Source organism: Lissotriton vulgaris, chromosome 10 (genome assembly GCF_964263255.1).
Source record: "Lissotriton vulgaris chromosome 10, aLisVul1.2, whole genome shotgun sequence".
Classification (NCBI taxonomy): Eukaryota; Metazoa; Chordata; class Amphibia; order Caudata; family Salamandridae; genus Lissotriton; species Lissotriton vulgaris.
The window spans coordinates 113,657,560-113,675,837 of NC_141698.1; the positions used below are offsets into that span (position 1 = coordinate 113,657,560).

At 46.1% G+C, this 18,278-nt stretch overlaps 1 protein-coding gene across 2 annotated transcripts in view; it reads right to left on the reverse strand.

Annotated features, from left to right (window-relative positions):
- CPSF4 (cleavage and polyadenylation specific factor 4) overlaps window positions 1-18,278 on the reverse strand; it is a 96,216-nt gene that overhangs the window by 46,413 nt on the left and 31,525 nt on the right. For both annotated transcript variants that reach the window (XM_086940643.1, XM_086940644.1), the window contains exon 3: window positions 12,647-12,799. In XM_086940643.1, coding sequence (XP_086796769.1) covers window positions 12,647-12,799 — 153 coding nt within the window. The remainder of the gene's footprint in view (window positions 1-12,646; window positions 12,800-18,278) is intronic.

Here is an 18,278-nt window from a genome sequence, read left to right on the forward strand (position 1 = left end):
GTACATTTGTATATCCTATTTCATAGTGTTTTGTCATGTTAGCTATATTTGATTGCACCCTCTTGAATTTTATCTATATAAAACTTTTTCTACTTTCTTGAAAAAAGACACTTCTGTTTTTGACATTATTTTTTCCATTCATTGAGTGTTAATAACCTGACGTATGCATAGATTGTTCAAGGGTTCAAGACAAATAGGGGTTGAACTTCCAAGTAACTACGTATACTTTACACCAGAGTAAGAATTTCTAAACAAAATCCCTTATAGGCACTTTTTACTCCTTATTGAGATTCCTCTAGAGCCTCCTGCTATGGACGACCCAGAGGACGGAGGTCTCCACTCCTCTTCCCCCACACACTGATCCATAGAAGCCCAAATGCACAAAGTCTACCAGGGGGTCGTTCCAGACACACAAAGCCCACCTATGCCGCGGAGATGGCGAAAGCGGTCATCGCGCACCTCCAGAACAAGACAGAGCGGGCATCTTCCTCACCTGATGGCGAATGACTCCCACACTAAGCCTGGCTTCCCCCTCTCTGCAGCGTGGCCAGCTCCCTGGCTCTTTCAACTGTTGCTCGCCCAGCCGGGCCCAGAGAGTGGAGCTAAACCTACTGTTGCTCATGGTTTATTGTTTCTCAGTGATTTCGTCTCCTTTGCAGGATTGATTACTTGACTACTCTGGTTGCCTGATGTGTTGTAGACCACCCCTCACACACAGCGGGCTCTCCTCCATTCAGGTCTACTCCTCTTCCTGGTCCGGTACCCCTTTCCTGTCCCTTTATGGAGTGGCTCGCATGGTTGGGCCCTGTTAGGCCCTGTTGGCCCCTTTACCCCTCCCTCTCGCTCTTGTGTTCCTATCCAGCCCCCTTGAGGTCTCCTTCCCACAGTATCATCAACATTTCCCCTTGGGCACAATGAGGGGCCCGGCATCTCCAGCCTCTGCTCGCCTTGCCACCTTCTGCACACCAACATGCCCCCGTCTCTCGTCGCCATTCATGGCCACCGCACTGGATCTCAAGATGCTTCCCATAATGTACAGGGGCTAAACTCTCCTATTATCTCTTATGCATCCAACATCCGACGCCAACACCGCAGCCAGAGAACTCCATACCTGGGTCGCCAACTGTGCAGACAAACTCGCCCAGCTATGCAACACCAACAAACACCGCCCCAGGAAAGATGCCCGATTCACCACCGATCTCCAAGAAGCCAGACGCATCTGCAAACGTCTGGAGAAGAATTGGACAAACACCAAGACCCCCGAAAACCACACCACCTACAAGGACGTCATGATGAACTACCACTACCAAATCAGAACTACCAAAAGGACTTTCATCCACAACAAAATCCTCGCAAACTCTACCAACTCCAAGGAACTCTTCACCATCATGAGGAACTCACCAACCCCGCAGCGAAGCCACAGACATCACCCCGTTCCAATACCTCTGTAACCAGCTTGGAACCCTTTTCTAACTCAAGATCAAAAAACCCTACGCCAACTTCGCCAACCACCCATCCGACGCCACTACCGGCCCTTCCCCATACACAACAGCCAGCCCACCATCAACACCTGGACTCCAATCACAGCCGAAGACACCACCTCGACCATGACAGGCATCCACTCAGGAGCCCCCACGGACACCTGCCCCCCTCACATCTACCACAGAGCCACCTCAACCATCGCACCCAAACTTCAACACATCATCAACACCTCCTTCAAAAAAAAGAACCTTCCCAGACGACTGGAAACGCGCAGAAGTCAGGCCCCTGCCCAAAAAGCCCACAGCCGGCCCCACCGACCTCAAGAACTACCGGCCCATCTCGCTCCTCCCCTTCGTAGCCAAAGTTGCAGAAAAGACAGTCAACAAGCTACTAACAAGATTCATCGAAGACAACAAGCCGTTCTTGACTCGTCCCAATCCGGATTCCGGAGCAACCACAGCACTGAGACTGCCCTACTCGCCGCCACAGACGACATTTGCACCCTCCTGGACCAAGGACACTCCGCCGCTTTCATCCTACTCGACCTATAAGCAGCCTTCGACACCGTCTCCGACCGTACACTCATCGCCGGTATACAAGCAACAGCTCTAGACTTGATCTGATCATTCCTCATCGGAAGAAGCCAAAGAATCAGACTGCCACCCTTCCTCTCTGACCCCACGATCATCACATGCGGAGTCCCACAGGGGTCGTCACTGAGCCCTACCCTTTTCAACATCTACATGCCCCCGCTCGAAGCCATCGTCCGACAACATGCGGTACAAAAGGGAGTGGTGATGGGCAGAGCATCTGAATCAATCAAACACTCACACCCAGTCAAAAGATCTGGGTTTAATCCATCACCGTTCTTTAGCCCACTCTGCCACCCCAGTTCAGACATGGATATACGCAACTCAGTCTGACCCTGTGCCTCATGGGAACAGTCCAGCCTGAACTGCCAAGCCATGTCTTCCCTGGACCGGAAACAAGCTTCCGAGGACCGGTTTCTGGCATTCCAGCCGCCTTCAGCCCGGCTTGCTTGAATCCAGTGGCAAAGTGAGCAAGGGACTCACGTCTGAGCATACTCTGCCACACTTATGGTGGCCAAAAGTGGTACAAAAAGGGGGTGGTGATGGGCGGAGCATCTGAATCAATCAAACACTCACACCCAGTCAAAAGATCAGGGTTTAATCCATCACCGTTCTTTAGCCCACTCTGCCACCCCAGTTCAGACATGGATGTATGCAAATCAGTCTGACCATGTTCCTCATGGGAACAGTCCAGCCCGAACTGCCAAGCCATGTCTTCCCTGGACCGGAAACAAGCTTCCGACAACATGGCCTCAACATCGTATCCTATGCGGACGACACCCAGCTCATCCTCTACCTCACCAAAGACCCCACCACCGCCAGACAACTTCCAACAAGCATTTGCAATACAAGAGGTCTCGCATTAGTAAAAGTTTGAGCTATTAGCGTTGCTGATAATAATGCAATGCCAATAACAGAAACATTTAGTAATGCGAGACCTATTGCATTGCAAATGCTTGTCTATTACAGACATTTTGCAGAGAAATGTTGCGTTTATGTTTCATGCAACATCCATAAATAATGTTTCTATTAGATAAAAACAGAACCTCATATTTGATAAATAGGAGGGTGTCACAGAGATTACTTGTAGTAATATTAGTGAGCTGCTGCTGTATTACAATATTAAATACACATCTCACTATTCCTGAATATATAATATAACAGCTTTCGAATTTTAACCAGGGCGCCTGAGCACTGATAGTGACATGGCCAAAGAGGACATGAGAGAACTGAATTGGGACATGTTACTTACCTCTGGAGTGCAAACCAGGAAAGTACTGACTGTTGCTTCGTTTTAGATCCGAACCCGGTTTTAAAGATGATTTACATTCGACTTCTATTTGTTAGAATGTTTCTTTGCAGAACATTACCAGCTGAGCATTGCGGTGTTTTTTTGCATGGCACATCTGCAATCAGAAAGTGACCTGCCCCCTAGGGAGCAAGAGATCACGTACTGAAGGAGTGAATGGGAGACGCCAATTGGTTGAACAGTATTTTGCTTAAAAGACGGAGCAGTGTGCTTGGGGTCAGATTGTATAAACTGCGCTGGCTGGCACGGTTGTTTGCACTTTGACTTGGTGCGGTTGCTCCCCTTGTGTCCACTGTATGCAGTGCTTCACATGGGGTAGACATCGTCTACGCTAATGACAAGTACCAGCTTATACTGAGCAAACATACTCTTTATTAAGTTGTTTTTAAAGGTAGAAATCCTTTGTAATTCATGAACACTCATTCTGTAGGAACTAAATAGTATTGATTTTATCAACGTTAGAGGAAAAAAGACCGTACCTATATAGAAAATCGGTAAATGCAGCTTATAAAAAAAAAGCGCTCAGTTGCCCGGGAAGCCTGTAGAGGGGCACTAGACTCACGTAGCACTAACACAATGATTCATATGGAAGGGAAAAGGCGGGTTTTCGGTTCTCTCATGTCGTGGATTTACCCCCCCCCCCCCATTACTTTAATGCGGGATATAGTTTTGTAGGGTTGCTGTTGCCTGCACCTGATCCATTAACTCAGTGAGCTATCCTTACAAATCTAACTTCACCCATCCCCTTGGCCCTTCTGATTGATTGGGTCTCCAGCTCAGAGCTGTGTTCCTACTTGCAACGCTTTGATATGGGCATGGATGCAAGCTCCAGGGAAGGGCGGGCATGACCCCGAGCACAGGCGTCTTTTACTCGTTTCCAGTGACTGGGTGTCTTTTTAACAAACCCAATAGAGACCATAATGGAAAATTGAATCGTACAGGTCCCAGAAAGCAAGAAAAACAAGAAGGAAGCAACCATGAGGCATAGCGGGCCTGGCCCGGTAGAGTGTGTAAGTCAGGCAAAGCACTTGCACCCTGGAGCTGGCTTGGCTGCTGCTGCGTCCGTGTGCCGTCCCTGTCCCCGCGGCTCCCTCTAGCAGCCCGTTTAGCAGTCGCTCATGGCCACTGCTGCCCTCCATGATTACATCCAATGTCGGCGGCATCGCTCCCAGCAACATTGTAAACAATGGTCACATGGTTGCTGGGCGCGACTCATGGGTTGCTAGGGGGCCGTTGCGAATGGTAGAATAGGCAGCTGCCCAGGCTGGGGACGTGTGTATGTCTCACTTTCTCCACTCCCCGCCTCTGTATCGTCCACGACCGGGGTAGAATATCAAAGCGAGAGATAGGTGTGCGGCCGCCATGAATATGAAGCTTGGCGTGCCGCACTTTGTAAAAGCAGATACATTTGAAAAGAAAAGCATTTTGGTGTTGCGCGATAATAAAGTTGCGGGCCACCATATGCGCTTATAAAAAAAAAGAAGTAAACAAAATTTTAAAAAGATATGCTTGAGCCGTGCTATATAAAGGGCGTGGCTGCCATTATTGAAGTTCAAGGCATCGGTGTCAAGGCGCGCCACGATGAATATCAAGCTTGACATGCAGGAGAGCCTGTCCAACAGCAGAAAGCCCTGTAAAACCACTGGTGCGTGCACACCACAGAGGAGCGGGGGCGGGAATCGAAACCAGTGGTGCGTGCGCATCACAGAGGAGCAGGGGCAAGGGAGCCTGTTGTCTGTGCCGTGCTGATGCGCGTAACAGACACAGGTGGGACATGGGCGGAGCAAAGGTGGGACATGCACCGCCTTTGCCCAATTGCGAGCTGTAGTTTTTTTTTTTTTTAAACGCACAGTAAAGCCAATGCAGCCCGCGAAAACAAAACCACACGCACGAGCGAGGGGTCAGCTTTCAGAACCCCGTACAAGAGGTCTCGTGTTGCGTGAGCACTGCAACGCTAGGCGCGAGACCTAAAAAAGGTTGCAGGAAGTAACAATCTGGATGACCAACAGCTGCCTTAAGCTCAACGCCGAGAAGATAGAAGTCCTCGTCCTTGGAACCAGCCCCTCAGCATGGGACAACGCCTGGTGGCCGTCTGCCGCGGAAGCCCACCGACCCCCTCAGACCACGCCAAAAACCTCGGCATCGTACTCCACTCATCACTCACCATGAGCCGACAGGTCAGCGCCATCACCTCCAGCTGCTTCAACACCCTCCAAATCCTCTGCAAGACTTTCAAGTGGAATCCCCCCCCCCCCCTCCCCGAGTCAAGCAAGATTGTCACACACGCACTCATCCCCAGCAGACTGGACTATGGAAACGCACTCTATGCCGGCATCAACAAGTCACTACTCCGCAAACTCCAGATGATACAGATCACCGCTGCCAGACTCGTCCTCGACATTTCCCGGCACAAACACATCAGCCCACACCAACGTAGGCTCCACTGGCTCCCCATGAAGAAAAAAAAAAAGAGTCACCTTCAAAATCCTAACCGACGCCTACAATTGCCTCCAGAACACCAGACCCAAATACCTCAACAACAGAATTTCCAAGTGCCCAAAAGGAACCTCCAATCCTCCAACCTCGCACTGGCTGACACCCCGCACATCCACAGAGCCAGAGCAGGCAGATCTTTTTCCCACATCGTGGCCAAAACTAGGAACGAACTCCCAGCGGACATCAGGCACGCCCCTTCCTTAAACACCTTCAGAAAGACTCAAGACCTGGCTCTTTGGCTAAATGGATCTGCTGCCCCCCCCCCTCACACCCCTCAGCACCTTGAGACCCTCACGGTTAAGTAGCGCACTTTACAATTCCTGATGGATTGATAACAAGACCCAGACATAATTTTCTTGCAGGAGACTCACCTCATCCGTGCGGACTGTCACTGCATGGCCCACCCCAAATACCAGCACCAATACTGGGCATAGACCACCACTAAGACTCTGGGAATCGCCATTATGAGCAAACAAAACATCTGTACGAAAGTTCTCACGCTCACTAGGGATCCAGGCGAGAGATATCTCACTATTACATTCAAGAGGTGGAGGGACACCCTGTCACTCCTCAACCTCTATGCACCCAGCCAAGCTCAAGATGGTTTCATTTGTTGCATTCTATCGGGCTAGCTTGGCGCAGCGGCAGGCGATTTAGTCGTTGGGGGGGCATTATAGCTTGGTCTGGGCCCCACAGCTAGACAGAAGAACTTCCCATATCCAGGGCACTGGGGCACTGTCTGGGTGGATTAAGAAAGAAATCCGGAACGCTGGCCTGGTTGATTCCCACCACTACTTCCACCCAGTCTCCAAAGATTTCTATTTGTACTCACATGTGCACCAGTTTTACTCCTGCATCGAACACCTATTTGTCTCTTCCTCCTTACTGCCCGATCTTGCTTCAGCACGCCTATCTGGCAATTCCATCTCAGATCATGCCCACATCAAGCGTACATGTACACCCAAATGGCCCGGCCTCACGCGCCCCCGATAGCGCATCCCGCTTAATTTTTACAAGACCCAGCTGACTGCTGCGGTGCAGGACACAATCAAGGAGTATTTGCAGATTAACTCAATGCCTGGCACCAACCTGCACATCCTATGTGATGGTTTCAAAGCCACCATACGTGGGGTACTGACCTCCAACTCCATAGCTAAAACGCGAGAAGCGTGCCTCTTCGAAACCAAGCTCATGGCAGACATTGGTGTCCTTAAGCAAAAGTATTTTGAGGAGTAAGATAACGTAGGTTCCCTCCTGGCGCGCAGGTTGCGTCAACAACAGTTGAGATCTCACATTACCATACTTCAGAAGGCGGATTAGGATATTCGTGAAACGGATAAGCAGGAGGCCCTTCGGGACTACTACCGAACCCTATATGCCCCAACTCATCAGGGGGAAGCAGGACTAAAGCAGCACAGCAACTTTTAGCAACTCTTGAAGAACTTGGTCTACGAGTGCTTAATGGGAGATTCCCAGGGGACCGTCCCCAAGCAGCAACATTCCATAGTACAACAACCAGCTCAACAATTGACTTCACCTTCCTCTCTGGTAGTTTGTTTCAAGTGACAACTGACTTCCATATCGGTTTACTTGACTACAGTGATCATTTACAACAATAAGTGACTTTAGAGACTTCTGCAACTTCAATCCCAGCGTGCGCCATTGGGCACGAACTAGTCTATACAGCAAACGATAGGCGATTAAAATGCAGAACAGATGACCCTACGGGCCTCCTGCTCTACGCAAAGCAAGCACTTGGTGAAGCCCAAAATGAAACAACAGATCTAATTGCCAGCTGGGAGAAATTTACAGAAACACTACGCAAAAACATGGGAAAATCACTGAGGAAAAACCAGCGTTATGGAGGGGGAAAGCCGGTTAATCCGACGCGGCATCCGATTCACGCTTTTACAAATAATGTCCACCTAAAACATCTAAAAACTCTTATCGGCCAAAAGTTACGAAGGGTAAGGACAGACCCTGTTGTCAAGGACGAACTGAGGCTGTTAAAGCGTGAACGCGGGAGGCTGATTTGGCGGCTTAAGCGAGATTCTGAAGAGCATCTGTGGGCAAAACTCCTATATGACGCCAAATCAAACAACAGCGCTCAATTCTGGAGAAAAATCAACAATTTGTCTACGGGGGGAATCAAGGCATTAATTCCTTCGTCCCTGAAGACGATTGGATAACATTTCTTAACGCTCACTTCAAGGGCACCGACACTAACATCCATGGAATGTCCAAATCCACAAAAGACACCAAGGAACGTTTAACACTCAGCCGTGTCTATAACGATCCCCGGCAGCAAGACCAGACATTTGAAATTAAGAGCGCCTCGATCTGTTATCGAATATCAAAGGGAAGGCGTGAGGGGGCCCCGGAACCAAACGGGATCCCCCCCATATTATTTAAGCAAGACCCTGACTACTGGGCAGCTGCCCTCAGACCAATGTTTGTCAAGATTCTGCAGACATCATCAATCCCGTCATCATGGAGGGGAGCCATTATTTCCCCCATCTTTAAAAAGGGTGACAAAAACGACCCAAAAAATTATCGGCTAGTGGCTCTGCTCGATAATGAAGCCAAATATTTCGCAGGTCTGCTTCTAGAAGAACTGTCATCCTGGGCAACTGAAGTTTCAGCTATCCCGTATAACCAAACAGGTTTCTGCAAAGGTATGGGAACTACTTCTAACATCTTAGCTCTTTCTTTATTAATCGACGCGGCCCAAGAAGCGAACCACCCACTCTACTTGTGCTATATTGACTATTCCTAAAACTGTGCAGTACTGACTGGTAATAGGGCTCCTCCGAACTGTTATCACAATTTATGCATCCTCGCCTCCTCCGTGGCATGTTCTTTTACTTTTGTCTTGTTATCTTCCGTTGGCAGGCAAGGATGGATAATCCATTCCGTAACTTTTTATTTTTTTAATTTTATTATTCTTCTGTTTTTAGGATAAATAGGCTGTCTAACATGATGCTAAGTTTCTTTTAAATTCTGCTGCAGTTATCTCACCACGGAATCTTGTGTCTTGACTTAAGGACAGAATCTCTGTTTTAACATGTTAACATTTGATTTATGTTTTACTGAATCCTGATTTATATTGTAAAGGTTTTAAATAACCATGCACAATAAAGTACTGTCTATTCCTATATGCCCCAGGGGGAGAAGACCTCACTGAGATAGATAACTACCTCCAGAATTGTCCTTGGCCGCCTCTGGATCCCTCCCCTACTCGTGATCTGGAGGAGCCTTTATGGCCGCCAAACTCGGCAGATCGCTTTAGGAGCTCCTACAGGGAAATCTCCTGATCCTGACAGCCGCACCCTGTCCTTTTATGTGGATTTCTTACTGCAGCTCCAGGCCCCAGCTCGTCCATTTCAATTCTCTCACCCACTAGATTAGCCTCGGGCCCACCATGTCCAACTCAGAAATCATTCTGATCCCTAAACCTGGCAAGACTCGACCCTATGATCCTCCTATCGCCCAATCACCCCCCTAAACACTGATACTAAGCTCTATGCCAAAATTCTGGCCAACTGCCTGGAAGACCTCCTCCGTGGGGTAAAAAAAGCCGGACCAAGTGGGGTTTAAAAAGGACAGACCGGGTCCGAAAATCTTTGCCACTTGGCTTACCTGACCACAGCGCCACTCCATCCCCACTCTCGACCGGGTGAGCCGGGCCTTCTTTAGAGCGGTGCTGTTGAAGATAGGGCTTGGCCGAGTCATTATCAGTAAGATTATAGCCTTTTACATAGCACCTACTTCGTCCATTCTTATCAATGGCATGACCACAAACTCCTTCCTGCTATTCGGAGGCACCCGCCAGGGCTGGCCATTGTCCCCTTTACTCTTTGTCCAGATGGAGGAACCCCTGGCTATCAAACTCCGGCGCTCGGTGGACATCAGATATATTTCCTTCGCTGCTCAGGAACATAAGGTCCTGCTATGCGCAGACAACCTCCTTTTAGCACTAGCAGAGTCGTACACCTCCCTATGAGCACATCTCTGGCCATAAGATTAACTTAGCTAAGTCGCAAGCACTCAACCTCACTCTTCCACCGCAACGCCTCTTGCAGCTCCAGGCACTCTCTGCCCATTTAAGTGGGCTTAGAACTCCATACAGTATTTGGATCTTACTATCGCAGACTCTCTTTCCTCTAGGGCAAGGGCAAACTAGCACACTTTCAGAGGGCGATTCGGGGGGACCTCCGTCGGAGGAAGTCACTTCATATTTCTTGGTTGGGCCGCCTTAACATGCTAAAAATGAATATTCTTCCCAGGCTTCTCAACCTTTTTCAATCGCTTTCAACGCCCCTTCCCACCGAAGACATCACCAGGTTGCAGGCTGACCTCATCTCTTATCTGGAGAGGAAAGCACCCTCGCATATCCGCAGCACTCCTAATGCTTATCGTGGTGGGCTGGCATGCCCCAACCTCCTAGATTATAATTGGGCGATACACTTACGCTCCATCTCAGAGTGGGAAGTGCAGAAGAGTGAAAAGCACTGGGTACACATGGATAGAACAGTTGTCTGCAGGCCACTAAGGGACCTGGCCTGGCTGCCCAAACATTCCAGACTAAGCAAAGCCTACGCCGCCATCCCGAGACAAACGGTGCTGGAGATCTGGGATAAATTGACCACATTCTCTTTGCTAAACACCCCCATTGAACGCAACCCCAACTTCTCACCTGCTCTTCCCCAGGAGACCTTCCTGGAGTGCGTTTCGGGCAAATGCCTGCTCCTGCAAGACCTCTTTCAAGGACCAGCCGATAAGCCTTTAAAGCAATGCAAGCAGGATTTCCACCTGTCTGAAGCTGCTCTACACCAATATTTTCAGCTTAGACACTCAGCCCTCCATCCACCCCAATGTGGAGGCTGCCACCACCCCCTTATGTCTTCGAACAACTTGTTCTTAACTATACGGGCTCCGGGGATTGGTATCTAAAACATATGCAGGCCTGCAACAATCACGTTCTCCCCTGCCATCCATATCAATTGAATGGTCCCCAGATGACACCAGCTATCACCCAAAAACAGTGGCTGCAGGAAATCCCACGCATACACAGAAGCATTCCCCAACAGGAAACAGCCTACAGGGTCATGTTTCAATGGGTCTACACCCCCACAAGTCTATATATCATGTAGCCTACAGACCCTGCCTCATGCGGTCGCTGTGGGGCCCTGCAAGGTGATTTCTATACCATATGGTGGGCATGTCCCACTCTGAAGACCTTCTGGAAGGAGATCTTGGGCCACAATAATGGCACTCTACGATATCCAATACCAGACGGTTATCACACGGTTATCCTAGGCATTCGCCCTATATCGGACTGCGATGACCCATACAGACTGTTACTTGGCTTGACACATGACAGGTGCAGCTAAGCAGCTTACAGCTCGATCCTGGTGCTCTATACCCCTGCCTCCTGGTTCACACAACTTTGGCACACTATTGTACTAGAGCAGATGACGCACAAGCTCACCCACACAGAAATTCCAGCGACTTTGGACACCCCTTGTCCACTAACTATCTCGCCCGAAATACTCATGCTTGAAACCCCCCCTCGGTTAAGAGCTCTCCACTTCTTTGATGAAGGAGCGCCTCCTTCCGACCGAGCAGACTCAGCACACCACTATTTTGTAAACAAACCCCCCACCCCTCCCCCCCACCGGTATCCTACATGACTTACGGCCTCGTAGACCTCGCTGGGTACCCTAGCCACTCTTTATTCCATTCACTTTTCCAAAGTTTACACACCACCTTGCATAGACGCTTCCTGTTGGGTCCACAGTGCTAAAAAGACCCTTAAGCCCTGACACAGCCCCCTAGTGGGTCGGATCTAGCCTCCCTTAGGCTTCTAATCGTTGCCACCTTCTACATAGCTATATTGCATGCCCACACAATTGTGGCAATGTGCCTCATTATTGAAGGATTTCTCTCTATGTAAAAACACCAACACTGTATTGCAGTTTCCCACTTTTTGATGTAAAAATAAAACAACTTTGAGTAACATTTTTTTTATTATAGTCTGCTAGAAAATAGGAATTTGAGATGATCAGATTTAGAATTTTCTGTTTTGAGAATACACTATACAAATAGGAGAAGAGCGAGTGAGTGTGTGTGTGTGTGTGTGTGTGTGTGTAAAGATTTTACGCACCATAGAAAAACTCGAGGTCCAACGTAATACGAGTACCACTTTATAAGAGATGAACTAAGCATCTGTAAGATATGACAAAAACCTTTCCTTCAGGCTAAAATAAACTCTATCCCTAAATCATGCAAATACAACTGAATATAAAATTTAACATCTGCGAGCTCCAAACTGCTAAAAGAAAGACAATTTTTAATCTGAAACCGGAAGAGCCCACCAGGTGTTAGCTGCCTGCAGAGGTCCATATGAAACCAGGGTTGGCAAACAACACTTAGAGTTAGAAACACCACTAGCCTGCAAGCTTCAAAATTCTACTAACAGTGACACAGTGGTTGAAGAATTTGGTTCTTGGCTCCAAGAATATAGAACTCCCTTTGCGATCAACATAGAATTGTACAATTTACAATCAATATGAAGACCTGTAAATTTAACCACTTCTTGTGTTGCCAGCATCAAATTTTGGGGAATTTCCATTGCACTTGTTCCGAGCAGTCGCTTTTACTGCTGAAAAGTAATACACATAATGAATTAATCCCGGGAAGTAATGCACAACCAAAATGTGAGGTTTAGCAGACAAGTGGCTACAGGCCAGTCATCTGACATACTTACCAAACTTAGAGTAAAAGTAACATTCTGGCATCTTGGTCATATCATATTCGTGGAGGAATTCACACTGGTCACCTTTCTTGCACAGACCTCGCAACCAGTGCTTGCAAACAACAGTCTTTTCTCCACTGATGTGCCGAAAAGGGCACATTCCACCTATGGAATGAGACAATACAGAAGTGAGTAAACCAGCCTTATGCAAAAATACGCAGTATTTCTTTAGTTAGGCATTTGAGAAAAAAAGGGACTGTTATAAATTTGCAATACTCCATATTTTGCAACAGAATCCAATTTTCTGCAGGCATGAGAGGTTACGCTTACTGGGGAAAATTTGAAAACACCTACCACACAGTATACAAAGACCAAAGCAGAACTTCAGGACACTGTCACAATGGTTGAAACACAAATACATTTATGGTAAATAACAGTGCCTTTAAATTGTATTATACAGTGCAATTTTCGCCTTTAGGGACCATGGTGCTGAGCAATAACTGAAATACAAAGCAGAGGATAGCTTTAAAATAATTATTGGTTGGTAAAATGCAAAGCAGATTGTCAGCACTAAATAGATTGCAGTTTCAATTGTAATTAAAAACATAGCATTCTTTGACTTGTGACTGGTAACTAGCCAACTAATACTTTTAACTGGTCCATGCATAAACTGCGACCCCACTCAAACGGGGAGATGGTGAATCAGATGTGGGAAAGAAAATATCATGCGTTTAATCCAGCGATCATGGTATATAATATCATCAGTATATTAATACTCTCAACCTGTCCCTTTAACCAGCTATACACTTAAGGCCCCTCGAATGAACTATTTTTGAGGTCACTATAAGTCACGAAGCATACATTTACAAAATCACAGGCTATGTGACCATACAAGCTGCACTGTACAAAGCAATCTTGCAAGTCGTAAAAGCATTTTGAACTTGCAAACCTGGTCCAATAAGCCAGAAAGATGGGGGGTGTTCTCCACTTATCTGTGAGACACAATGCTCTGTATCAATGTTTGGACTGCGACTGTGTCGCAACCATAGAAAAATGGTAACCCGTTCACAAAGTTTGTACTTGTGAATTCTGGCAGGCAACATTAGGGGAGAGGTGACTACATGCTCTTTAGTCCCTCCACCAGGTCTTTTCTTGAACATTTTTAAATCAAGTCACATCCTTTGAGGAACACGGGTTGCTTCAAAAGTGTTCACATCCAAGGACTGAATGTGTACGGATTCAGGACTGCACTACGACCTGCTCTGTGTTCACAGGCATGTACCAGGAGTCAAAAAAGGAATCATATCTAAATATGAACATGGCAGGAGGTTTGTGATCTCCTGCGAAATGTCAATTTTGAATCACAGCTGATTTGTACATCTGACGCACCACAAAATCAAGCTCAGATTGCAAACCAGTTGGTCTGCAAACAACACAGACTGTTTTGTGACTCCGACTTAGTACATTGGGCACAGTGTTCTTTTATTGTGAGATACATTTGGCTTAGTCTTGTGCTGTTGGTTAGGGCTGAATTTGAAGGAAGATGGCTTGTTGGAATAGTTCAAGCAGGATAGATCATTTGCTGATGTAACAATACTGGCAAAGAATAAAACATCGCTAGTTAATGTTACTTCCAAAACATAAAGGTTATTAAGACGTTGAGAGCTGCAATGAAAACAATTGAGTAGCTTTGGGCTTACAATGGCTGGTTCAAGCCTGGAGCTACAACATTCCAATATGGTCTTCATGTTTCTACCTTATTAATTTAGAACATTCTACCCTTAGTGGGTAGAACAGTCTTATTTATCTGGGTTCAGGGCCGTTAACTAGTGTAGCGTTCTGCAGCGGGATATAATATAGCAAGCAAGAACAATCAAGAAGGTTACCAGGCAGAAACAAGGAGACACAGATCAGCTTCGAGCGTGGTAACGCTATTCAACATATCTCCAACTACTCTCCCACATTTCACCCATCTTTCCCTTTTACTCTCCTTCCTGCAATTACTAGCGTGCTCTTCAGCACAAGTTGAAATTACAGATCTAAGAAATTTCAGAACAGACAATTAGAAGTGCATTATGACAAACACTATTTGCTAGTCCACCCTCAACAATGCAATAAAAGTACAGATTTTTAAGCCTTGCTTAAAAAAGCACAGGAACTGTCACAATACGTGTTATTTTACACTGGACTTGGGGTCTGCCCATTGCTGACCATTGGTTGGCTTCATTGTCACTCAGTTGCTTGCTTCTTATTCGTTAGCAATGCAGGCATTCTTTCCTATTCTCGCGTTTGCCCTACCCATGGGGCATGAATGCATTTCCATGTCCTTCCACTGCTCGCTTTTTTAAGCACTACTTTTTTCTTTTTGCTTAAGCACTCTACGAGAGAGGATGTGTTTTACGGCTGTCTCCCTCATGCACTTTTCAACACCTCTGCTGTGTTTCATGTTCTTCTCGCTCACCTGTGTGCTCCACCCTCTCTTGCCTTGCCGTTTCACCGGATCCACATTGTTCTTTTGCACATTTGACCCTCACAACCACGGTGTTGCTCATATCAATCGATTTGTTTGGCTTCTTCCCCAGTGTTGCTTCCACTTTTTATCCACACCCACTTTATTGCTTCCACCACTATGTTGTGTCCTCGACCAGCTTTAAAAACACAATCCTGCCTAAGGCCCCATGCTGCTGCTGCTGCTCCATGTCCCCGTGTTGCTTCTACCCCCACGTGCGCACCTATATTGCCTCCCCATTTGCTCTCTCACTTTTTTCTTTTTAGTTACAGAGTCAACTCTAAAAAGAAAAAAATTCATCAGTGTGATTTTGTAAGCACACACATGGATGGTGCATTCACCTGAAAAAAGGACGGGACTGCTGTTTCAGAAGGTTGTTTTCTTTACAGTCTTTGCCCATGCAGCATCAGTGTGGGGGTGGAGTGTGTCCATTGCTTTTTTGGGTGAGCACTTTCGCAGCCCCATTGTTCTTCGGGTCCACTCAAGGGAAAAGGTTTCTGGTATAACTGCTACAGCATCAGAATTTCTTTGCAAAACTGCACAGCCGATGTTGAACATGCGCTGCACGTTACCTTTAATTGGCGTGCCCAATGCGGTGTGGTTGGGGGGCAAAACACTTTCGGCTGGTTAATCAATTTAAATATTTTTATTAGTGAAACCAGGTCGCTGCATGGCAAAGCATTGTGTGATTTTGGGAATATCAATTAATTTCCACATACCAGAAAACGATGCGTATGACCAAGTGAAATTTAACTGGCGTTACGGTAAAGTGTGAAAAGACCTTCAAGTCGAGTTCCATTGTTTGCTCCGGGGGAAGATTTTGACCGATGTTGAAACAAAGCGTTTTGAACACTCCTCCTCCCCTCAAAAATATGAACGCTCCCCTTGTGTTGTAGCAATTTATAAAAAGATATTTATCAGACTTAATGCTGGAAAATAATTATTTCCTCGGTTTGAAAAAATACAAGAAGAACAATTCGCCAAAAATAATCTTATGTTTGTCTAAATATTCTTAGTGAAGTTGTTCTACAATGAAAAAACAGAATGGGTTGCTCCGTCGAAGAGACAGGTTGACATTTGACACCCGTCATTGAATGTGCAACAAATGTGATAAGATAAGAACAGGATTTACAGGCCTGTTTACCAAAAAAGTGTTCTATCCTCCCCTCTAGTCCCTAGGGTGTACAGCACGCACAGTAAAGGTTTCTTAATTAAAGGTCTGTTCAGCCCTACATGCTCTTTAAATTATTTTGGCAGTTTTCCGATGACTGTATTGTGTTTACTTAATTTGACGTAATTATAAATATATCTAAATCTATAACAACTGAGTGAAAGTGTGTATGGTCTGTTTAAATAAATGTGAAAAAACTAGCTGCAGTGTCTACTTTTGCTTGTGACAAAAATAAATATGGATAAATACAGACGGAAATGTTTAAAAAAAAATTAATACCATCAAACCGGGCGCCCTAATCATGTACAACAGGGCACTAGAGGCATTGTGAATTCTGGAAGCCATAAGGTACCATTTTAGGGTGGAGGCCATGTTGTGGCAGACATGTTAAAACCAGACTACACAGTTCACCCTAAGTCTTTGGGCAGAGTGACACCACAAAATTGGCAGTGTCAGTGCAAGGCATATTATTCAAAACTATTGCCAGAGAAGCCCACAATAGCTTTTTATGGCAGGGTCATTCCAACTCCTAAAAATTACCCAAAAAGGTTAACATGTATGGGGAAATGTAATAGAAAAATGGAAACAAACTTGACTTCGCCCCATTAGCCTCTAAGATTCTGGAGAAAACATTTAGCAAGGAGGAAGGTTTGGTCATAGACTTTGATATCTTTGCTTAATATGCGTAGAGAACAATCTGCCTGCTAAGAAATTCCAAGTCTCTGCAGTGCTGACGGCAAATCTAGAGGACCTAGCTTCTTCTGATGCAGGCATCCTCTTTTGTACATCCTTTCATTAAGTCAGTGTACAAATGTGTCATACTGTTACTGCTCCAAAGCAGAAATGCCATGAAGAAAGATTTTCATCTAGATATTTCTGTGATGGTTGGCTGTATATGGATAGCTGCTTGTAGCAACAAAAACCCAAAAGACTGCAGAAACAAATGACTACTGGACAAACAGTAACAGTTCATATGATTACACCAACCTATGAGCCGCAATGGAATGGTTTAAAAAAAAAAACACAACAACAAAAACATAATTACGGGCTTACTATTAAGGTTACTCAGGTAAGATAACTCATCTTTGCTTGCTGCTCTGGGTAAGAGGGTAAAAAAAACACCTTCAGAACTAGAAGTGCATTACGAATTCTTCAGACTAGCCTAGGTTTTCATCAAACTGCACATTACTCCAATCCAGCCACTGAGACCTTGACTTAGATGCTTTAATTGTTTAACTACTGCAACTCTCCACTCGGCCATTTTTTCAGGCCCTCCATTACAGGACCCACCAGAAACTGAAGATGTTTCACCTCAAAACAAGTGTGGCATACTCTGAAATGTCATAAGAAGCATCTCTACGTCAAAAGTAGTGGCTAGATCACATGCTATTTTCAGACTTCTTTCCAGACCCAATTAAAAAAAATATCAGATAGTAGGGGGGTCAAGCTATTTGCCACATGTGGCAAACTCTCTACGGGAAGAAAGCTTTCAAAGACCAACATGCTAACGGGCTAGCTCACGTTGAAGTGCTTAACCTTCAGAATAATTGCTTCTCAATTATTCCAACTGATCATGTGGACAGCAGAATTGACCAGGTTGCTTCACACCTGAACAAACGTCTATACAGGTTTTTTTTGCATCATACCAAACCAGGAGTCATTAGCACTTGAATGCTCCTTAGGCCTCACATTTTCCGATTACTTGAATTAGGATTGCATAGGTCATATGTAATGGATTCTACAAATTTAAATATTTGGATATGTTAAGAATGGGTTCCAGTCCTGCAACTCTTGGGATTTTCCAATCAGTCTATCCCATTTTCCGGGGATTCTTCATTCGGTTGGGGCAATCAGTTTACTTAAAACCGAGGGCCTGTAAGGGGGCAAGTCCCAGGCCTTTTAGAATAAACTTCCTTCTGTTCGTACACGAGCCCAGGCAGCAGGTACAAACAAAAGATACCAAC